Source organism: Equus caballus, chromosome 1 (assembly GCF_041296265.1).
Source record: "Equus caballus isolate H_3958 breed thoroughbred chromosome 1, TB-T2T, whole genome shotgun sequence".
Lineage (NCBI taxonomy): Eukaryota > Metazoa > Chordata > Mammalia > Perissodactyla > Equidae > Equus > Equus caballus.
In genome coordinates, this window is record NC_091684.1 from 153889351 (window position 1) to 153913493 (window position 24143).

A 24143-nucleotide genomic window follows, 5' to 3' on the forward strand; every position below is an offset into this window, starting at 1 on the left:
GGATTTGATAGTTATCACTGAGGGGATGGATGTCTTATGGAAGTTAGCTTAGACTAATTTGATGGAGTTCTACGAGTCCTGACTAGGACCACAGAGTAAAAGTTACACAAAAACAGATTTGGGCTAAGAATAAAGAAAAAATTCCTGATAATGTTGTAGCCTTGCAAAGTCGTAAAAATCCAGTCCCTAGAAGTGTTCCAACAAAGGATGGATAGTTTCCTACAAAGATACGGTAAAGGAAAATATTCTACAAGTGAGGATCAGAATTCACTCATTTGTTCATTATTCAATGAATTTTATGGAGCACCCACTGTGTGGATGGTGCCCCAAACAGAGGTGATACAAAGACAAATAAGAAATGTTTTATGTTTTGGAGGCGCTCAGAGTCCAGCAGAGAATTGGACGTGTGAGCAAACACACAGCAAGACAGTGTGTGGAGTGCAACAACAGGAGAGCAGACAGAAAGTTGCAGCCCACAGCTGGCATCAATCACAGGCATGTGAGCGAGCGAGCTTCACACACTAGCTCTCAGACTTTGAGCTGCCCCAGCTGACACCAAGTGGAGCATTAATGAACTTTCCCCAACCCCTCAGCCCTGTCAAGCTGCAGATTTGGGAGCAAAATATACATTGTAGTTTTTTTTTTTTCCTGCCTTATCTTCCCAAATACCCCCAATACATAGTTGTATATCTTAATTGCACATCCTTCTAGTTGTCATGTGGGATGCCGCCTCAATGTGGCCGGATGAGCAGTACCCTGTCCGCACCCAGGATCCGAACCTGCGAAACTCTGGGCTGCCGCAGCAGAGCACACGGACTTAACAGCTCGGCCACGGGCCCGGCCCCTATTCTAGTTTTTTTTTTTTTTTTAAAGATTGGCACCTGGGCTAACAACTGTTGCCAATCTTTTTTTTTTTTTTCCTGCTTTATCTCCCCAACCCCCCCCGTACATAGTTGTATATCCTAGTTGCAGGTCCTTCTAGTTGTGGGATGTGGGATGCCGCCTCAATGTGGCCTGATGAGTGGTGCCATGTCCACACCCAGGATCTGAACCCTGGGCCGCCGCAGCGGAGAGTGCAAACTTAACCACTCGACCATGGAGCCGGCCCCTCTAGTTGTTTTAAGCACTAAGTTTTAGGGTGGTTTGTTGTGAAGCAATAGATAACTAGAACAACGATGGAATTAATTAATCTGTGTAAAGGGCATAGAACAGTTGCCTAGCACAATTACTGAATAAATATTAAGTACTATGGTTATTATTTGATTATTACTTATCATTGTTATGAAAGTGATATTATTTAAAAAGCATTCTATCGTGATCTACATCAATTTGTTCAGCTTTATTGTTCCATGAACTGTCTGCTTACACTTCCTGTCTTTTGCACATGATTTTCCTCTTCCCCCTCTGTCTGCTTTGGTCACGGCCACGTAGAGTATGTCTGCAAGGAGCTAAGTGTTTCACATCTGCTATATTGCCTTCCTCACCTGGACGGTTGCAGTACTCTCCTTCCTGGTCTAACCACTTTCCGATTGTCCATTCTGATCCATTCTCTTACACAGAAGCCAGAGAGATGTTTTTTTTAATTCACATTTGGTCATATCACTCTGCTACTGAAAATCTTTTGATGGCTTCCCACTGTTCTTAGGACGCAGCTCCCAACCCCAACCATGGCTTTAAGCCCTATGTTGTCTGCCCTCTGCTCACCTCCCCAGTCTCATCTCCTTAGCTTACTGTGCTCCAACTTGTCTGGCCCTACCTGTACCTACTTTCCTTTCTGCCTCGCTGTTCATGTGAACATGCTGTTCACTAGGGTCCTTAGGCTCTTTGAAGAACCTTTCTATTGGGTTAACTCCTCCCTGTCCTTCAGGAATCACCATACGTTTTACTTTCTCAGGGGAGACCCTGTGCTCCACAGCACTTCTTAAATGGTAAATACATAAATAGTTTGCATAATTATTTGTTTAATGTCTGCCTCCACAAAGGCAAGGATGATTTCTTCACAGTCACATCCCCAACACCTGGCCCACAGGAGACATGAGTGTCAAACTGACCCGTCTCAGCTGGGTATGCTCAGAGTGGTACCTTTGTCACAATTGATGAACCTACATTGACACACCATAATCACCCAAACTCCATAGCTTACGTTAAGGTCGTTCTTGGTGTTGTACATTCTGTGGGTTTTGCCAAATATAAAAAGACATGCATCCGCCATACACTATGTACTAGGGTAGTTTCACTGCCCTAAAAATCCTCTGTGCTTACCTAATCATTCCTCCCTCCTCTCAAACCACTTGAAACCACTGATCATCTTCCTGTCTCCATAGTTTTGCCTTTTCCAGAATGTCATATAGTTGGAGTCATACAGTATGTCAGGCTCCTAGTTTTAATTGGCACATCTCCTCCTGGACTTCATGTCAATAAACTTTTTTCAATGCTAAAGACACTGTCCTTGCCTTCAAAGAGTTTATCATTAACTGGTGCAGGATTTAGAAGCAAAATAATAGTAATAATAATAGCCATAAAGCATGATGAGCACTGTGATAGAGCGCTTCAGCAAGGTGAAGCAGCTGTGCCCCGCCAGGGAAGGTAAAGCATAGGTCAATCAAGAAATGCTTCCTGAAGGAGCTGGCACCTCAACTGAGATTTAAAAACAAGCAGGATCTAACCAGTTGGAGACATCTGGGAAAAGTTTTCTAAACAAAGCAAACAACACAAGAAATTACAGGGATGTTAGGGGGAAAAAAAGATGATAGACTTTTTTAAAAAAAAAAAAACAGGAACTGAGCTAAATGCTCCACATATTTTATTGCATTTTACTCTGACAACAATCTTGGCAGGAAAGTACTTCTAACTGAGGCACAGAGAAGTCACTAAGCTGGTAAGGAGCAAGCTGGGATTTGAACCCGGTGACTCCAGGCAAGATGTACTTAGCTGCTGCCCTATGAGCGGAACATTCAGAATTTGCCGTAATCAGGTAACAGTGGCCGTCCTAGGGCAGTGGCAGATGGGTTGTGAGAACTGGACAGATTTGAGCACTATTAAGGAAAAAGGAGTAAAAGGACTTTGTGATTGACTGAAAGAAGTCAGAAAGAAGGAAAGAGGAGAGTATCAGTTAGGATGCTCTAAGCTCCAAGGAAAAGAGGACTCAACTAAAAGTGACGTAAACCAGAGGCAAGGAGGCTCAGGGGAGGGTTTGGGGCTCCCAAGGTGTTATTAAGGACAATCCTCAGCAAGCTGGTGCTGCAGTGCTCATGGTCGCAGAATGTCTGCTGCAAGACCCAACTGTCCCACCTCTAACCTTTTCTGGGCAAGAATTCAAGTGAAGCCTTCCCACTATCCCCATCGTGGGCTACATCCTGCACCATTAGGGACTTTACATGCATGCGTGTGGACACCCCAGAGCATTTCCCTCTGCAAATGGCCTCCCCTGTGACAAATAAAAATGGCAAGCAATAGGATATATTGGAGAATATGAGGAAGCCATTTGGTATAAACCTAAATCGGCCTGACCTTGTCTTTCCAAAAGGGCCTGACCGTGGCTGTTGAGCATGCCTTGTATATCTGCTTTAGACATTCCCTATGGCAAGAGCAAAGGCCCTTGAGATAAAGGTGCAACCTCCCTCCCCCTCCCAACTTTGGCGTCTCCTTAAGGATTAAGCATCTTTCCTTAGGCTAGAAACTGATTGCTGCACTCACCTGTGACACCCAGCTGGAGACAATACACTTGCCTCCTGATACGCCCATCAAGATAGCAGACCTACTACCTGCTGTGTCCATCAAGTGCTGTGCTGACAGGGCAATCCTGTGACTATTGTGGGAGGGACATTTCAATCATATGTGAAACACCCTGTTTGGGGGTATACAACCACTCTGTGCATCCCACTTCTTCAGTGCCCTTTCTTCCTTTGGGAAGAAAGGCCCTGGGCCATGGTCCTCAGATTTCAGCTCAGAATAAACTCACCCAAATTTTCATTTACAGATTGGTTATGGGTTATTTTCATCGACATTGTCCACCATCAGGGGACAGACAGGAAGAGGCCATCTCAGATTCTGGAGGGGCTCAGGGCGGTGAAGATGGGGAATTCGGAATCCTGGGTACCTGGAGACTCATGTGGAAGAGGGCTGCAGCCTCCAGGGAGAGGGAATGTCCCCTTGGTTCTCTGGACCCCACTCCTGCAGGGAAAGGTGTTGTCAGAGGATCCTTCTGGTACATCCCGTCTGTACCTTCCCAGAATCTCCCTCCCCATTCCACACCCTCCGCTGACTTCCCTTCAGGTCCCTGAGGCAAGGTGGAACTACATGCCCAGCCTGCAGCTGCAAAGGGTGCTGGGAAAGCAAATGTCACCTTTTCAGCATCTGCTGGGGAAGAGGCAATGAAGAGTAGGGAGTGGAGGCTGAGAGAGTTGTTGGGAAAGTAGCCAACCATGACTGCTACAGAAAGTCAAAAGTAACACCCAGCAGTTTCTTTAAAAATTAAAATTAAAACATACCTACCATACAACCCAGACATTACCCTCCTAGAATTTGAACCAAGAGAAATGAAAACATATGTCCATACAAAGGCTTGTATATGAATGTTTATACCAGTTTTATTTGTAATAGCCAAAAACTGGAAACAACCCAAATGGCTATCAGCAGGGACTGAATAAACAAATGACGATATATCCATACAATGGCATGCTACTCACCGAAGGAATAAACTCATAAAAACGCATGAACTATTAATATACATAAAAACATGGATGAATCTCGAAATAATTACACTGAATGAAAGAAGCCAAATAAAAAAATACATGCTATATGATTCCATTTATATAAAATTCTAAAAACTGCAAACTAATCTATAGTGACAAAAAAGCAGATCAGTAAGGATGTGCATTTTATTGAGGTATGTCTATTATGTCTCCATAAAGTAGTTTAAAAATAAAAAGACATCACTCAGGTGTTTCTTGTTTGGGTCAATATTAGTGGTTCATCAACATGGAGGACCACAGGTCTGGAGAAAGATGGTGAGTTCTGTTTGGGACATACTAAGTTCGGGGCAACCATGGACTATCCAAATAGAGATGTCAGTAAGTTTTTGATATAAGTCTCCCTGAAGAGGAGTATCTGGGCTGAAGCTGTTCTTTTCTTTTTTTTTAAAGATTAGCACCTGAGCCAATCTTTTTTTTTTTTTTTCCGTTTTCTCCCCAAATACCCCCAGTACACAGTTGTAAATTTTTTAGTTGTGGGTCCTTCCACTTGTGGCATGTGGGATGCTGTCTCAGCACGGCTTGATGAGCGTTGCCATGTCCGCGCCCAGGATTTGAACCGGCGAAACTCTGGGCCGCGAAGCAGAGCACGTGAACTTAACCACTCAGCCATGGGGCCGGCCCTCTGAAGCTGTTTTTTTAACAGCTGAAGTGCACATACCAAATTTTGTGACATCAGACATTAAGGTTGAATGATGACAGAAGCCAGACTGGAGTAGATTGAGAGAGAAGCAAAGAAATGTAGAGAGAAAAATAGGCAACTCTTTTGACAAGTTTGGCTGTTACAGAAAAGGGAAAAATAGAGCAATTACTGGAGGAGGTATCTGAGCTGAGGGAGGTGTGTTTGATCTTTAATTATGGAAGATATTTGAATTATGTTTAAATACAGAGGGTAAAAATCCAGAAAAGAAGTAGAGATTGAAGAGACAGGAGAGGGAAGAGATGACTGGTGGCACTAAGTATGTTAAAATGTAAGAAGGACTGGGATCCAGAGAGTGCTCTGCTGTACCAAAGGGAACAAGAGGCTCTTCAACTCTCCCATCCTCGTAATTTTGATGCATATTTATTTGATATGTTTTTAAGTACATATGCAATAACTATACCATTATTAAAACTAAATAAAAACTAACAGTAATTGCTGAGAATCTTCCAGCATTCATTTGGTGTAGAACCAGACTGCTGCCTACTGATGGGTCATAGATAGGGTCTTTTGGAAGAAAGGAGCAAACAAGGATTTGTGCTGAAATGCACACCCGGCTCCTTACTGCAGTACTGTCATCAGCATCTCCTGAAAGCAGACAAGCTCTGGGCACAAAGTAGGGCCACAGTTATAGTCCTGACTGCTCCAAAAGCTCAAGCCCCAGAGCTTGATCTGTGGCAAATCCAGACTCAGCAGCACTTAATTAATGAATCCATTCATCCATTAAATACTTACTAAGCACGTACTCTGTGTCAGGCACTGTTCAAGGCCCTGGGCATATGGAAGAAGGCAAATCAGACATGGTCCTTGTCCTCATGGAGCTTCTACCACAGTGTGCTCCATTTACCCTCTATGGAGAATCCTTAACTCCCTTCCTCCTGGAGCTCACCTAACATTGTTCTCTCTTCCAATTTGTATTTGTTGTTAAATAATATTATAATATTGAAGGAATTTTTTTTTTCTTTTGCTGAGGAAGATTTGCCCTGAGCTAACATCTGTGTCAATCTTCCTCTATTTTGTATGTGGGATGCTGCCACAGCATGGCTGACGAGTGGTGTAGTCTGTGCCTGGGATCTGAACCCGTGAACCCAGACTGCCAAAGTCTAGAGTGTGCCAAACTTTACCGCTATGCCACAGGGCTGACCTTGAAGGAATGTTTTAAGAAAAAAATTTCAACTAAAATAGCTAGATCTTCTCATAACTGTTGTGATTTTTCCATGTACTCTTCTAGTATATGTTAGTATATTAAAATTGGAAGCAACCTAAATGTCCATCAGTATGGAATCATTAAATTCAGACAACCATTAAAAATGATGAAGGAGGGGCTGGCCCCGTGGCCGAGTGGTTAAGTTCACGCACTCCGCTGCAGGTGGCCCAGTGTTTCGTTGGTTAGAATCCTGGGTGCGGACATGGCACTGCTCATCAAGCCACGCTGAGGCAGCGTCCCACATGCCACAACTAGAAGGCCCACAACGAAGAATATACAACTATGTACCGGGCGGCTTTGGGAGAAAAAGGAAAAAAATAAAATCTTTAAAAAAAAAATGATGAAGGAGATCTGTACATGTGTGCGTATTATAAATATATACTCAAAGTTTGCTTAAGTCAAGGCTTCTCAAACTTTAGCATGCATTGGAATGACGTGGAGGGCTCTGCATAAGAGGAGAATAGAAAATTTGAGTTCTGAGGGAAATTAGAGGAGAGAAAAAAAGAGGTGGGGAAAAAATAGCTCGAGAGAAATGGCCATAGGGACTTTGGAACAGACTGAAATATTCAATTTTAAGCTATTTGCTCACCTGTGCTGCATTCGATTGTCTCTAAACATTTTGATTGTCTCTAAACATTTTAACGTTGCTTTGATCAATAGTATTTTGGGGTGTGGAGGGATCAGATGTGTACAACATGGGGTGATGTGGTGCAGAAAAGGGACAGCACATACAGAGGGTGAGATGCAGGGCAAGGATGGAGAATTCAGCAGAAGCAGGACATGAGAATCGGAAGTGACTAGGAGAAATGGAAGCCCAAGAGTCCCTGGGAAGAAGGAGAGATGAGAGATGGTGCTCAGAGGCATTTTTATTTAAATATTATGAAAACGGCTATACCCATAATGCTGGAGGACTTGGTGATACTATCAGCTGATATCCAGCTGCGGATTGATACTGCACATAGACAACAGGGCCAAGTGTGACAATATTTGTATGTTGCAAATAATGGGAGCAGAGTCATGATTGTAGCGGAGCATTGAGACAGAACATAATTAATACACTTACTCTTAGAATAGAGTCCCCAAAAAACCTGTGATGAGTTTACACTGTTAAATAGTTTAAGGAGAAAATAACTCTGTCAATACCAGCAAGTAGGGAACATCAGTTCCATACAATAAGGAACATTCTCCTTAGGTTGCAATCTGTACCTTAACACCACATGGCATTAGTAACCAAACAGAACACCAGTAAGATAAGGAGAAGTGCCTGTGGTAACTGTGTTCTTTTTTTCCTTTTTTTTTGCAGGAAAAGATTTGCCCTGAGCTAAAATCTGTTGCTAACCTTTCTCTTTTTCTTTTTCCTCCACAAAGCCCCATTGCATGCATCCTAGTTGTAATTCCTTCTAGTTCTTCTACGTGAGCTGCCACCACAGCATGGCAACCAACAGACAGGCAATGTGGTTCTGCAACCGGGAATCAAACTTAGGCCACTGAAGTGGTGACACTGCTGACCTTTAACCACTAGGCCATCAGGGCTGGCTCACAGTGCTTTCTTTATGATAATAAATTAGCACAGGCCCCAAAGCCAATAACCATTTAGCATTCTGAAAAGTCTTGCCTGATGATGTATAAAATTTGCTTTTCCACTGGCAATGCAGTGAGTCACCCGTTTGTGGAAGAAACAGTATAAGGAGTACCCCTCCAATGTCTCCTATGGGGTAAGCTACTTTCACATGTGCTCCCATAGCACCCTGTGCTTAATTCAAGCACAGTACTTATTATACTGTATAATAAGTATAAGTAATATACTGTCTGGTCATTTGTCTTTTTTTCTCCAGTGGACTATGAGAAGCTTGAAGTCAGGGACTACGTCTTTCATTAGGCCCTAGCACATTATACACTCTCCTTAGAGAAATTGTTTTTGCAATAAGCACTTCAGGGATTGTAAATGTCTTACGGTAGCCAAAGAAAACAACACTAGGCTCAAAGTCCTTTTCTATAAAATGACAACATTGAACTTCACCATTGTCAAAATCTCCAGACATTGAGGCATCATTTGTCTCAGATACTTAATATGTTGAAATGATTTAGAACATCCTGAAGTTTTCCCAAGAGCCCATCGACTGTTGATTCAAGCATTTCTTTAACAGAGGACAGAATCTGAGATCCTAGAGACCAGGGTCTTCATTAAGCATTGGAAAATTCCAAAGATCTCAGCAATGATGGGATGATGAGATGGTGATTCTTTGGGGATCTGCAGTTTCACCTTCAATAGTAAGTCACTCTAAGTGAAAGAAGCCAGACACACAAGGTCGCATATTGTATGGTTCTATTTATGTGAAATATCCAGAACAGGTAAATCAATAGAGACAGAAAGCAGTTTATGGTTGCCAGGGGCTGGGGGGCAGAAGGAAATGGGAATGGCTGCTTAATGGGTAGAGGTCTCCTTTGCGGGGGATGAAAATGGTTTGGCACTAGATAGAGGTGATTGTTGCACAATATTGTGAACGTCCTAAATGCCACTGAATTGTATACTTTAAAATGATTAATTTTATGTTATTTGAATTTCACCTCAATTTAAAAAATATAAGTCCCTGACAATCTTGAACTAGCTCAAGATTTATATCAAACTGCATTCTCTGAAGTTACAAATAACATGGTGTTAACTGACTGCAGAAACGTAATGAGGGTCTGCTTACATATCTTATTTGTGTTGGGTCTATAGTTCCAAAATATCTCTTTGCCAATCAGCTTTAAAAATAATGATGTTAACAATAACAATAGCTAACATTTATTGTGTGTTTACTATGTTCCAGTACTCTTCTAATCTCTTTGAGGATGTTAACTCATCTAATTCTCACAGTAACCCTATTATGTGGGTACTGTCATTATCCTGAGTTTGCACCAAAGCAGTAAGTGGCAAAGCTGGACTCAAAACTCTGACCTGGCCCATTCAAAGCCTATGCCTGTCATTAATGACTCCAGATACACAATAGATACAGCCCATGGTGTTACTTGCGACTGATTTGAAGAAACCTTGTTTGGTAAGATAACCAAGCTCTTTGTATGTTTTTCTAATAGCAAAAATATATCTGTCTAGTTTTCAAGTGAATGAGTACAATAATGGGGTCTAGTTGGTGAGCAACTCCCTTGAAGGAGGAGATTCCAAACAGACTTGACCCAGTTAAAGGGGACAAAGCCAGCAGGAGCTATTTAAGCTTCCAGTCTTTTGGGAAATACTTTGAGAATTCTGCCAACACCTTTTTCAATCAGGCTTTCTAATGGCACAGACGTTCTGCACCCAGGTTCCTGTGTTCCTTCCCAAAAGGCTTCATCTCTAGGAAGGACGAGTGATACCCTCTCCACAAAGAAGTCCGTGGCCAGATTAGCTGTGTGAACATTGTAATGTTAAACATGAACATGAAGTCTTAGCTTATTTGGTAATTCTGGCAAAACACCTCATGAGAAAATATTGTGGGTGAAGTCTTTATTGGTTCTTGAAACACCATGGCTACAATAAATCTTCCATTTTTGTGTGCATGGCTATTTATTAATCCTGTTAAATACCCTGAAGTATCCTGAGGCACATATCCTCAACCTTTTGAATAGGATGCAATCCTTGAACCTCACGGTTCTGTGAAGAATCCAGATCATCTGATGTCAGGTGATGTGACCCAAAGGCGTAAATTCTGGGCTTCCATTCAGCAGCATTTGAATAGCTTGCTCTTTCAAGGTGGGCTTTTCCTCATCGAGAATCCACACTCTACATCTTTAAGTCTGTGAGTCACCACATCCTCCAAAAGTGGTTAGTATGCTTGAAAATGATCTGCAGATATTACGGAACATGAATTCCTTGTGCTCAGCTGCTTCTGTTGGCAAAAGTTCCTGCCTCGTTTATGAACAATATTTAAAGGAGCTCGTGGTCCCACTTAGTTGGGGTCCTTTTAAAATGTCAAATATTAATTGCTCAAAAGGCACTATTGGAGGATTTGACTGTGAACTACATAAGCCAGGTGATCCCTTAACGTCTCATTTAATACTCCCCGACAGGTAGCATTGAGACAGAGAGTAGGGCTCTGCAAGAGCGAGTCTCGTGCCCTCACAGGAGGTGAATTCCCCTTTTGAAATTCAAATCTCAACTAACAGTGGTGGTAAGAAGTGTGTCTTAGTCAATATCACAGTAAGCATCACCTCTCAATGTGCTCCAGAGTTGCTTTACAGTTGCCTAGTTGGCATCTCCCCTTGGGTGTCTTAGGCAATCTCAAACTTAACACTTGCAAAACTGAACACTGGATTTATTACCTTCCTCCCAAATTTTTCCGATCTCAGTAAATGGCTCCATCATTCACCATTGCTCAGGCTAAAAACCTAGAAGAGATATTGAATCCTTTCTTTCCCTCACAACCCACATCCATCACTAAGTCCTCTTATCTCTATCTACAAAATATATCCCAAATCAGAGAGCCATCATCCTCTCTTACTTTGGCTGCTCTAATAGCCTTCTAACTTGTTTTCCCGCTTCCACTCCTGCTCTCTGAGGTCTATTATTTAACCAGAGGCCAGAGTGATCTTTCTAAAACAAATCTGATCTGGTGACTCTCCTGTTCAAATGCTTCAACGATTTCTCATCACATTTACAATCCAATCAAAACTATTTATTAGAGCTTAGCAGCCTCTGCATACCTCTGTGACTGTGCTATTTTCCTCCTGAGTCTGTTATGATTTGACTGGCCTTCTTGCTGTTCTTCAAACTCACCAAGCTCATTTCCATCTCAGGACCATTGCACTTGCTGTCCTTTCTCTCTGGAACATTCTTCTCCAGATGTTTGCATGTCTCACTCCCTTACTTCTTTCAGAGCTCTGCTTAAATGTCACTTTTTTAGTGAGGGCTTCCTGACCGACCTATCTAATATAGCCCTCCTATATTTTTTATCCCTTTACCAAACTTTAATTTTATTTATAGCATGTATCACTTCTGACATATTTAAATATATGTTGAATGAATGAATGAATGGTCTAGCACTTTAACAGTACTAGAGAGTGAATTTTACCATCTACTGTTGTCCAACTGTCTATATATTAGCATTGTACTATATTCCCTCTGAATACAGTACATTCCCCTCAGAACACACTCTCCCCTGGCAGTAAAAAGAATACCTTAGCCTTTAAAACTAAATCCAAACTAATCACACTAACAGACAATTTCAAGAACACAAAGGTATAAAGACACCAACCTAGGTCTCAGCAGGAATAAGAGTCAGAGCACTGAGTCACAGGTTCCCATGGCATGCAAACATCTTTCCCCTGCAGCAGTGGAATTGCAAGATATTACACAAGACACAGTTCAAAGGCCACCACAGGGTCCTGGGTGGAGTAGGCAAAGATTCAGGACTGAGTTACAGCTTTGAAAGCGTACAATGCTATTAACTGCTAACCCACAGGACTTGACCTCAGTGAGAATAGGGACACTGGACCCTTTGGACTTAAATGTCTCACTCAGTTCATTTCCCAGTATACCAACGTACTAATGAGTCACACTGCAGTGATAGGGCTAGCAGTTCTTTTAGGGCTGCACGCTTCTGAGTAGAGCATTTACAGGGTCAGACAACAGGCAGCGAAGAAAAAAGTAAAGGATAGAGAGATGGGAAGTGAAAAGGGAGTGGCAGAATGGGAAAGGAAGAACAGGAGAGAAAGAAAGGGAGACTTGATGAGGTGGGGTGGGGATGAGGGAAGCGTAGGTGTGTGTGGGATCCTATCAGATCTGCCCTCCACCTGCTGCTCTCCCTGCCCACCACCTCTTTCCTGTTCATGGCCCAGGGCTGGCTCTGCAGTCAGGCTTTTGTGAAGGGCAAGTTGGGAAACAGGAGCGCTTTACACCATGCCCCTGGTGCCTCGCAAGGCTTCACTGTCCCCTCTCTGGTTGTCGCTCTTATTTCTCCTATCCTTTCTTTGTTCCCTCAGTGCATATTCCTTGTCCCCCTCCTTTCCTCCTCGCAAACACACTAGTTTTCCATCACTTGGAATGGACAGATTTATTACCTGCAAAGGAGACAAGAGCTTTTCTTGCGTCCCGTGAAAATAAATTGAGACGTAGCGACATCTGAGTCTTGGGAGTGGCTCTGCTGCAGCGGCTGCCACTCTTCTTTGATCTCAGTTGATAGGGACATCCAAAACCACTTCCTTGTGATCGGTACATGAACTTGCCACAGGAACCACCCCCTGTCCCAGCTTTACTGCCTCTTTCTGTCCCAGTCTGATCACTTTACCGGGGTTGAGGTTGTTCTACGCTCCAGGGCATTTCAGGCTGGAACGAGGAGCAAACAGGACTCAAATCACAGTCAGGGCAGGGCACACGTGAACTCATAGGCCTGAGGCCCAGGGCAAACTGTTAAGGAGCTCCTGCATTAGGTTCCCCAACAGGAAACAGTGGTCTCCTCACGTAGCAGCCCCTTTGCTTGCTGCATTCAAATTCTACTTCTGCCACTTTCTAACTATACTGGAACTTATGTAAGCTAATTAAGATATCTAAGTCTCAGTTTCCCCTTCTGGAAAAGAAAAAGACAATAACTCCTACCTTCAGGATTTTTGTGAAGATTAAATGAAATACTTTCTGTAACGGGCTCAGCACTGTTTCTGGCACAATCAATGGAAGCTATTGTTATTATTACTACTCAGTAGTGGATCCTTGTGAACAGCCTTTACAGATCATTATTCTCGGCTGCCAGGGGCTCCTGTTCCTGTTGTTTCTCTTTCAGAGACCTTGAGCAATTCAAAGCCTGTGAGATGTAACCTGTTAGGGCTCAGCACAGCTGGGAATCCAGAGACGTCAAAGTCTGCTGGCAGGTGAACGGCTGGCCTGTTACAAGACAACCTGAAGAAACAGGGCAGGGGAGCCAGAAACAACAAGCCCAGGATTGCTACAGTTGTCTTCCTTAGGAGTTCTGCCAGCTCAGATTGTGGAAGGACTGGGGAAGAGGCTGGGGTTTTATAAGCAAGTGAGACAATAAAAACGACTTGTCTGTGTAGTTTCTTGCTGACTTTGGTGCTGATGTGTCTTTGGGGATCAAATCACCACAGGGGAGTATCGAGGCCTTCTCTGTATCTCCAACATAATCTTAGGATTTTATATTATTACCTTTTTCCTCTCAACATTTATTGAATACCACCTTCTACCCACAGGCCAAGATAATATAGGGCCTCGTTTGGTTAGAGTATGGATTTGATACAATTGCCAACATGAAGATTCCAGCCATTGTTTAAAGGGATAGAAATGATGTCTGGGGTCTCGTGGAGAAATGGTGTTGTGTTCTAGGGTCAGCGATGGATCTCTGGACCTCCTAGGTCATGCATCAGGCTGAGTGAGGCATACCTTGGGATCAGTCATGCGCCTTTTCTCTCAGGTTTCCCCAGTCTGCTTCAGGTTCCTCCCAAGCTCCTAGATCTGCTTTGTACAGGCCCCAGAATGGGCGGGGGGTGAAGGGGGAAGTGACTTCTTCCTACATTATATCTAGAGAGTGGACTGACCCTCCATTGTACAACAGGCCTGAGTGCCTCTACGTTACATAAATAAAAACTGTCATATAGATGTCTATGCACATGGATGAACAGAGGCTAGGAAAAAAATCCTTCATGTGTTAGAAAGGTGAGTTGGTAGGTGATTTTCCTTCTTTTTTTATTCGGCTCTTATTGCTATGATGTTATTTATGCAAAGGAAAAGGAAAAAAAGCCAAATTCTCTCATCTATAATATATGCTTCTTTTGATAGTATTCTCTGGAGCAGGATTTTTTTCAGAGGCTTTATCTCTGCTAGCTTTAGTTATTTAACTAGCACTTCTTATTCTCCCTCTGAGACTGGGGATACATGTCTTGCTCAGTCAAGTTGGTTGGAAGCCTCAGGGAAACTTGGTAACATATGAAGGTGAACAAGAGTTATACATTCACAGGTCAAGCTGCATAAATTCCTGCCTCCTAAAATCAGGCCCTGCTGATGAAGTGAGTTCCTGCTGGTTCAGAAAGGACATTCCAGAAAGAACCCAGGTTTGGGGAGCTGAGGTTAAGAGTGACTAACGTAAAAAATCTAGATGGCTTGTTAACAAAGGTTTTTAAAGCAGGGCAAGAAAAACATTGAATTTAAGGAGATTTTTCAACTTCAGATTATATAGCACTTCCAAATGAAGGGGAAGTGTCAGAGATTTATTGTTTTCACTATCATAAGATAGTGTCCTCTAAAAAAGACTGAGATTTGGAATAGTTCATGAAAATAATCTGAAGGACATCACAATAAATCTAGGAAATTATTTCCTGTTTTTAGCTGGCTTGGCCTGAAGACCTCACTGTCATAAAAATGAACGCCATGTTTAACTTTTTATCTGGTTCTCAGAGTGCATTTATGCAATAAACACATTCCTTTTCAACTTACTCTTACCTAAACTAGATTAAATTAGGCACTTTATTGTGATTGATCTTTTGTATGGTTGATCTTGCCATCCACACATTATTTTTGGATGTTATCATCTTTTGTTTTTATTTTAGTCACATGCAGCCTGTATTCTTGCCAGAGCTAGGGGGTTTTCCATTTAAATCTACCATTTAATTACCTCTCTTTGAATGTCTGAGTCAGCTACAAAGGCAAGCTCAACAAGGAGTGTACACTCTGAGAAAGAAAATAATTACATAAATAATTATACACAGTACACAAACAATTTAAGACAGGATGTGGCACAACAAGCTAGAGGAATTTTGAGGAGGATCCTTTCATCCAGGAAATGGAGGAAACGCGTTTCAAGATGGGAAGGGCATGCTAAGTAGGAAGAATCACTTGAGCAAAGTCAGGGAGGTAGGAAAGCACAGAATACATTTGGAGCAGGCAGTGAGCCATCACTGAAGTTCTTAGGCTGAGTAAGGTGCATGCTCAGAGCATCCATTTGGAATCGCAACAATAAATATTTACTGAGGGCTGGCTAGGTGCTAGGCAGTGTTCTAAGCACTAGGACTACCCAGCAGTGGACAAAACAGACAAAATCCCTGCCCTCATGGAGCTTACATTCTAGCAGAAAAAGAGTCAATAAACAAACAAAACATACAATGTAAGCATTTTAGATGGTAATAAGCTCTGCGGAGAAAAAGCTGTAAGGGGAAAAGGATATTTTAAAGAGGGTGGTCAGGGAAGGAAACGCCTGAAGCAAGGTCTTGAGCCATGTGGGATAACCAGGGGAAGAGTGTTCCAGGAGTGGAAGCAGCAAGGACAAAGACTCCCAGGTGGGAAAGTGTTTGCAATGATAGGGGAACAGCAAGGAGGCCAGTGTGGCTGGAGCTGAGTGAGTGAGGATGAAGAGGAGGAAATGAGGCCGGAGGCGGGAGCCTGATCTTGGGGCCTCAGTCCCACTCTAAGGACTGTGGCTTTACTCTGAGATGGGAAGCGCCATTGGAGGGTTTGAAAAGAGGAGTGACATGATCTGACTTAATACTTTATGGCTACTCTGGCTAACTGGGAGATTGTTTACTCCAGAGATTCTGACTTAATTGGTTTGAGGGGCCTGAGCACCTTAGTTGTAAAAGTCTTCCAGATTGAAAACCACTCCTCTAGAGTTTGCAATACGTTCTCACATTCATTACCTTAACTTGGGTCTCTCAACAACTCTATGCAATGTGTAGATGAGGAAACTGAGGCTCTTAGAGGCTTAAGTGACTTTCAAGGACACATGGCCTATAGGGTGTATAGCTAAGACTTAAACCCAACTTATTGTTGACTCTTAGCCTAGTAGTGATCTTTCCATTACAACACTGATATTATCAATGGGACCTTTTATTCTATCAGTTTGCCACTAATATATAAGAATTTTGGTGGATTTATCTTATATGCTGAAAAATGCAGATATTACCTTTACTAATTTTTGGTTAATACTATCTTTATGCAGCTTTGATTCCATGATCTGTCATCTTAACTACCCTCTTGCCATTAGATCATGTTATTCTCATGCAAAAAATGAGATATATACTCAACTTTAGCTGTATTCTGGCCTTGCTATTTGGCCAAAATCTGCTTTTCAGCTTTCCCTTCAGCCTCGGCCTTTGGAAGGCCAAACTGTCAAATTCCCATTGGTGCAGCCACTATGGTAAACAGTATAGAGATTCCTCAGAAAATTAAAAACAACTACAATATGATCCAGGAATTCTAATCCTGGGTTTTTATCCAAAGGAAACAAAATCACTATCTCGAAAAGATATCTGCACCCCCATGTTCACTGCAGCATTATTTACAACAGCTGAGACATGGAAACAACCTAAATGTCCAGCAATGGATGAATGGATAAAGAAGATGTGGTGTACATATATACAGTGGAATATTATTCAGCCATTAAAAAGGAAATCCTGCATTTGTGACAACATGGATGGATCTCACTTATATGTGTAATCTAAAAAAAACTCAAACTCATAGATACAGAGAACAGATTGGTGGTTGCCAGACATTGGGGGAGGGGGTGGATGAAATGGGTAAAGGTGGTCAAAAGGTACAAAATTCCAGTTATATGATAAAAAAAGTCCTGGGGATGTAATGTACAGCATGGTGACCACAGTTAACACTACTATATTTTATATATTTGAAAGTTGCTAAGAGAGCAGATCTTAAAAGTTGTCATCACAAGAAAAAAAAAATTTGTAGGTGTGAAATGTGGGGGACTGGCATTGGCCACCCCAAGATATGTCTCTTTGGCATGAGGATTATTTTGGGCTGGTTACTTTTAATAAACTGGGACAGGAAGGAGGCTCTGAGGAGTGGAACTTGCTTGCCCTTTGTTAGCACACATTTACATTTGTAAAGGAAATCTCCATCTGTAAGGATGTCTCCATCTCTATACCAGGAAGAAGGGATGACTTTATCTCTAGAAACTCTTAATCAATGACAAAGGCAAGGATTTAAATCTGCATTTGTTTATTGTACTTGTGTGGTAATCTCCCAAGATCGACTCCCCTCCACCCCCAACATCCTCCTTTGTCATTAGCTGAAGATGATGTTTAAGGTGGGGGCTTCAGCTATTTTGGTGAGTTGCTCAGCTTGCCTGAGCCTCTCCCATGCATACATGTTATAAAGCTTTGTTTAATTTTCTCCTGTTATTCTGTCTCATGTGAATTTAATTTGTTCTCCAGCCAGAAGAACCCAGAGAGGGTAGAGGAAGTGTCTTCCTCCCCTACAATTGTGATGGATGTTAACTAAACTTATTTGCAACATACACATATATCAAATCATTATGTTGTACACTTAAAGTAATACAATGTTATATGCCAATTATTTCTCAATTTAAAAATTGCCAAACATAGCACAACTAGAAGGACCTACAACTAGAATACACAACTGTGTACTGGGGGGACTTTGGGGAGAAAGAGAAAAAAAAGATTGGTAACAGAGGTTAGCTCAGGTGCTAATCTTTAAAAAAAACTGTCAAATTCCTATTTCACTTACTAGCAACCCTACACTTGGTATAGCACCCCCATGAGGTGACTTCACTGGGTGAATCAGCATAACTATATAAGAACAAGGTATGTCACTCAGAATTATTGTTAATATATGAATACGTACTTTCAAATATAGGTAAGCATTTTGAATGTACTCCTTATGTTGAATTTCTATTAATAGTTTAAACATAGAGTACACTGCAGTAATAATGGTGGTTGTGAAAGATTATTTTATGTAAAAAAATTATTGAGAACCTTTAAATAGCAAAATAGGGAAATAATTGAAAGTTAATATGATTATAAGAAAGGTTGGCTGGATAAGTTTAGGAAGAAAATTATATCCTTTTGATCCATAAACATATGTACAATTTAATAATAAAAGGCATACAGAAATATACACATATGAGAAATTCAAACTCTAAATGAGAGTAACAGTTTCAGGTCTGTATCCGAAAATAGTCAGAAAGCATCTTTTTCAGTCAGAGCACAAGCTTCAGTTTCTAGAGGGCTTCTACAAAATTGAATAATCTCCCTTGGCCAAATCTAGTTCCGGAGATAAAGCAGATAAAACTTTATCTTAGTAAGTTCCTACTAGTTCCTACTAGGTGGCAACATCACTATCAGAAGCACCCTATACCAGCAGAGCTGGCGAAAAAATATCTTGCTCCTCCTCTGACTTCACTTGAAAGTGGGCTTTTATTTAAAATCACAACGTGCAGCATCGTGACTGTAAGAACATGTGAGAACTGTAATGCTGAGAATTTGTTCCTGCATTATTTTGAACTTCTAAAGTTTGACTACTAAAATTTTTAATAATAAAATTGTAATAATAATCCAATTCTTACACATTCAGATTTGCCTTTATATCCCAGAGATTAAGTATTAATTTTAACATTTATGTTAAATGGCTCTTCAGCATTCAGCCAAAACATGAATTCAGTGCACTTCTTCATAATTCTCCAAAGGGCTTTTGGAATGAAAATCAAACCCAAACTCCTTAGCATGGCCTACAGGTTCCTAGCTGGCTTGGCTCTAATCTCTGGTTCCATCCACTGTTCATATCACTCTCCTCCCACCATTGTTTACTCCCACCAGTCTCCTCCTTTCGGTTCCTCTAATGCCAAGATTTTTCCCTCCTGGGGCCTCTGCTTTGTCTTTCTCCTCCCCTTTTGTATTCTTCAAATCTCAGGTCAGATATCAGCTCCTCAGAGGTCGACCCACTGAAAGTAGTCCACCTCCCCCTCCATCTACATTAATCACATAGCATGTTTTACTTCTTCCACAGCATTCATCTCTACCTGAAATTATCTTCTTTTTTTATGCTTATTTTCTGTCTACACTAAATTGTAAATTCCATGAGAGAAGGAACTTTGTTTAGTTCATTGTTATAGCCTCACTACCTAGACCAATGCCTGGCACTGAAGAAGTGCTCAAAAAATATTTGTTAAATAAATGAACATGTAACATGACATTCAATAAGGATGCCATCTGTTTTGACTGGGTCCCCAAAGGACAATAGATTAGATACCAAGTACCCCTACACCCTAAAGCCATGGGAGATCCCTACCATGTACATCCCTAACATGTAAGATACGCTAAGAAATTGTGGCTCAGCATTATTCACCACTTATCTCCAACCCAAAAAAGGGGGGGTGGGACTGCTAAGTCACTAAGAACATTGCTTTGGCGATACCTAACACCTACCCACACATCCCACAGGGTAAAAAAAGATACTTCCCCTCCTCCTAAGCTATGTGAGAGGAGCTTTCAGGGAAACACCTGGAGGACTTGATACATGTCACCTGGAGTCTGAGGGAATCTGGGATCGGATACTTTCCTGAGAAAACCAATGGCAGGATAGAGAGAGAGAAACAAGTTGCACTTTCACCAACTGTGGATACAAGAGTTTTTTCCAGGGGAAAGTGTACTCATGTCAACAATTTACTTTGTTATGCACCAAAAATAATATGGATTATTGGACAGATAGAGGGATGGATGGATAGATATGTGATAAATGAAGTGTAGCAAAATGTTCCCAGAGACTGGTGGGGGAGAATTCTGCCTGAAGCCATTTTAAAAGGGATCCCAGCTAAGAGGGCTGCCTAGCTGAGCCCCCAAGGGATCAAGCAGAGGGTTGAACCCTCAGAAGTCCAAGGGCTGAGGGCTAGGGTCCTAAGCGATTGCCCACAAGTGATTTCACGTCTGTTATACATCTGAGACATCTGAGAAGCTCTGCCACCCTCTCCTTCACAATCCAAACCTGTAGGAATCTAAAAGCTTACTCAGTGAGTAGTGAAGGTAGAGGAGGTGGAGATGTAAAAGGTAGAAAATGAAAGTGGAACGTGTCACATCTCTCACCACAGGCTTCCATCCTGAAGCACAACTGAGCTTGGGAAAAGGAAAAGCTTTAACTTAGAATGAAATTTGCGTGCCCTTCATTGAGATTTCATTGAGGGCAGAGAAAGAAGTAGCCCTCAGAGAATTTGAAGAGACAGCAGAATAAAAAATCAAAGAATTCTATGTTTGCATCCTACGGAATCCTGCTCATTCAATAAAATGCACATGCCTAACAAAACCCAACCCTGGAGGAAAGGATCCTGATTTAATATTATATCACATGTTCATTTACTCAACAAATATTTATGACGCACGTGCAATGTGCCAGGCATTGATATAGGTAGGAGGATACGACGGTGAATAAGACAAACATTTGATAGAAGTAGAGAAGTTCTAAAAGCCACTGGGGGTAATGGTAACATTTGGCATCTTGATAGAAATTTGGGTTACATAGGTACAGGCATTTGTTAAAACTAGAATTCAATATTTGTTTATAGTTTTTTTCTTTTGATGTAAAATTTACATACAATGACATGCACAAGTCTTAATTACATATATGTTTGCTGAGTTTTGACAAATGCACGATCATCACAACTCTGCCTCCCTGCATGGTCAGGAGATAACCTTGCCTCCTACTTCACTGAGAAAATAGGAGCCATTGGACAGGCATTCCCTCAACTCATAAACGTATCTGCAGTCCTGTCCATCCTTTCTGCCTTTCCTCTGTTATCATGGACAACACGTCCCTACTCCCATCTGGGGCCAATTTCTTCCCTTGGTTTTTGTATCCTATCCCCTCCAACCTCCTCAGATGCCTTGCTATATTGTATTATCCTTGTCGTCTGAACTCTCATTTCAAGGAATGAGCTTGTTTAAGAACCAATGCTGGATTCTCTCTCCTACCTCAAAGTCCTGACACATACCATTTCCTTTTCTTAGAACAACTTTTCTACTGCATCTCCTTCACTTATCATAACTCCTACTCACTCTTCAGATCTTTGCTTAGAACCTAATGAACTTCCTTTTTCACACCACTCAGCTCACCTGTAATTACTTGTTCAATATATGTCTTGCCCACAAGACAAACACAGTCTCTGCCCTCACAGTGTCTTATTAACTGCCACACCTCCAATAGTTAGCATAGCACCTGGCACATTAAATATTTGTTGCTGAATGAGATAATTAATTAAAACTCAATCATATAATCTGCAAAATGTAGTATTTTTAAAATTGTCTTCTTTTTCCTCATAGATTTTAATTTTTCCTTCTAACAGCTATTGCAATCTTTTCTAGGATTGCGTTAAAGAAGGGCATTATGACATTTTTGTTCTTACAATTTCTTATCATTCTGTTTTTAAAATTTAAATGTCTTGTACATAGAAGATTCTCAACAAGAACTATTTCATAGTCATAAAAATCCTATAATGTGGAAAAATCCTTAGAGATCCTATCCAATTTCCTCAGATCATTCCCTAGAAGAAGAAAGAAGACCAAAATACTGTAGTATTTTTATGACTTCATTATTACTGCATTATTATTATCTTTTTTACTCAGATGGGAGTAGCTTATGGCTTGAGACCACCAGTGGGGAAACATTGTGAAAATTCAGAGTTCTTTTTTATCTTTCAATTGTGAAGGAGGATGATCATCTGTTAGTTTATATAACTACATCTTATAAATAGCTTAGTTTTTCTGAGCAAACCTAAATTCATTCAGCATTCAGTGATAGACACTAGGGGCCTAACATTACATGAAATGTTCATGTATGTAACATTCATACATACACGTGAAACCTAACCACATAAACAGGTATATATGCACACACACTGCACACACATATATAGCATTTGAAGAGGCAGAAGAGTTAAAACTAAATAAATGAGAGATCTCTATCTAAATATATGTTTCTTCTTAAAAACAGTTTCTACTGCCAGGCTTGATGTAAGCCTTGATGACGCAATATAGCTCCTTTCACCAGGTGAAAATATAAACGTGTGTACAGTTAGGGGCTTCACAGACCAGCCTCTTCTTGGAGTTCTACTCAAAGTAAACCAGATTAACAACCCGGACTAACTTGAAAAGGCAATTCAAATCTTTACTGATGTCTCCTGAAGCCTGACAAAGCAAACTTCTTAAACTTCTCTTTCTCAGCTGTGACTCCACACCAGTCCCCCAAGAAGGAGCCACCTCTACTCTCTCCCTTCACTTAAGTATAATTTAGTTTATATAGCTTTTTATTTTTCTTCCTCACCCTGAAGCTGACCAGCAAGCAAGAACTCTTCCAGGAAGGGTCAGAGGGTGTGTCTGATGAGATGCCCAGGGGGAATCTGCCATGCTTACCAAGTGTCCAGTGTCATGGCAGTCTCTTTTCTCGAGGAGCTAATGAACTGGAGATAAAAGGAACAACCAGTAAGTCCAGTGGAAAAAGCAACATACCGGAGTATATAATTACCTGTTGGGCGGTGGGATACAGACTCGGGGTAAAATTTGGAGATAGGCGACATCAGCCTGGAGGTGAGCCTAGAGGTGGGCCTGGACCTAAACAATGAATCACCTAATCAATAAATTCGTGGAGCCTCCTGACTCAGTTTCCCTCTGGTGACCCTTCTGTGGTCTTTTCCTTTACGATCATGATTCCCTTTATCTAGGTAATGTAAGGAAGAATCATACATATAGCGGGCAGCTAAAAGCTCTTCCAACATCATTAACATGTGGTTTGGGATAATGAAGTGGCCTGTGAAGCCTGGAACCGGGTGTCCGAGTGGCCTGACAGTCCTTCAGTTGAACAGTCCAGAGGGGCAGTTAAACCCTGAGCAAAGCGAAGAGGTCTGGGGCACCTGCTCCTAGGAATCGCCACCCGGCCTCAGCCTCCAGCTCTGCCGGCTCCGGTGCCCGCCACCTCCTGCTCAGGCCGCCCGCGCTCCCTCAACCCACTGGCCCTCTCGGTCCCCTCCCCCTCCTCTCGCTGCCCGCGCCGCCATTTCCGACTTCGCCTTCCGCCCATTTGGGCCCTCCTCGGGTTCCGTCCCAGATGATCCCTCCCCTAGGCTGCTGCCGCCGCCTCCTCCATCTCCTAGAGCTGGAGCCGCCTCCTGGGCCAGTGGCGTAGCCGGACTCTGTCGAGGCCAGCCGGATAGGGGCGGCGGTCCGGAGCCTGGTCTCGAGCCGAGCGGGGGCCATGGAGAAAGCGGCCCGAGGCGCTCTGCACGTCGACTAACGCAGGCCGCGTACGGCTGCAGGCGCCATGGACCGAGCCCCCGCAGACCAGGTACGCGGGGTCGGGCTGGGCCGGCCGCGCTGGGGCTCGGGGGTCGCTGCTTCTTCCCGGGCGGGCCCTGGTCTCCGAGCGTGGGCCTGGACGGCCGGGGCCCTTGGGTTCCTGCGGGTGCAGATCCCTCCTTGCCTGGGAGCCTGGCGGTGCCCCACTCTCCTGCATTGTTCCAGATGCTGTCTCGGGCGTGGGGGCTTTTCCAGCCCCGGATACCACCCACCTCCCGCACCCCCCGGGCTGCGGACTCGATTTTGCCCTTCCTCCCTGGCTTGGTGAAAGGGGCCAGAAGACTCCAAGTTGTCCGTGCTTCCCCGAGAGGAGGTTTTATAACTTCCAGCGAATCTCCCCTTCACTCCCCCCCCCCCCCTTCCTTTTAGTTCTGGAATGTGTTCTCAAGGTGGAAAGGCTTTTGAAGGCTTCTCACTC

At 42.5% G+C, this 24143-nt stretch overlaps 1 protein-coding gene and 1 long non-coding RNA gene across 9 annotated transcripts in view; one reads left to right on the top strand and one right to left on the bottom strand.

Moving 5' to 3' along the window:
- LOC111767829 (uncharacterized) overlaps positions 1-23443 on the bottom strand; it is a 64833-nt gene extending 41390 nt beyond the window's left edge. For 2 of the 3 annotated variants that reach the window (XR_011426705.1, XR_002799700.2), the window contains exons 1-2: positions 23284-23443; positions 22698-22833 (exon numbers count right to left, since the gene is read on the bottom strand). This is a non-coding gene — a long non-coding RNA (uncharacterized lncRNA). The remainder of the gene's footprint in view (positions 1-22697; positions 22834-23283) is intronic. The other variant, XR_011426712.1, reaches the window with a different exon arrangement.
- SECISBP2L (SECIS binding protein 2 like) overlaps positions 23176-24143 on the top strand; it is a 47929-nt gene continuing 46961 nt past the window's right edge. For 4 of the 6 annotated variants that reach the window (XM_023617793.2, XM_023617814.2, XM_023617800.2 and 1 more), the window contains exon 1: positions 23453-23714. In XM_023617793.2, the coding sequence (XP_023473561.1) occupies positions 23691-23714 (24 nt within the window). In that variant the 5' untranslated portion in view covers positions 23453-23690. Of the gene's footprint in view, positions 23715-24143 lie in introns of all 6 variants that reach the window. The other 2 variants (XM_023617805.2, XM_070236846.1) reach the window with 2 other exon arrangements.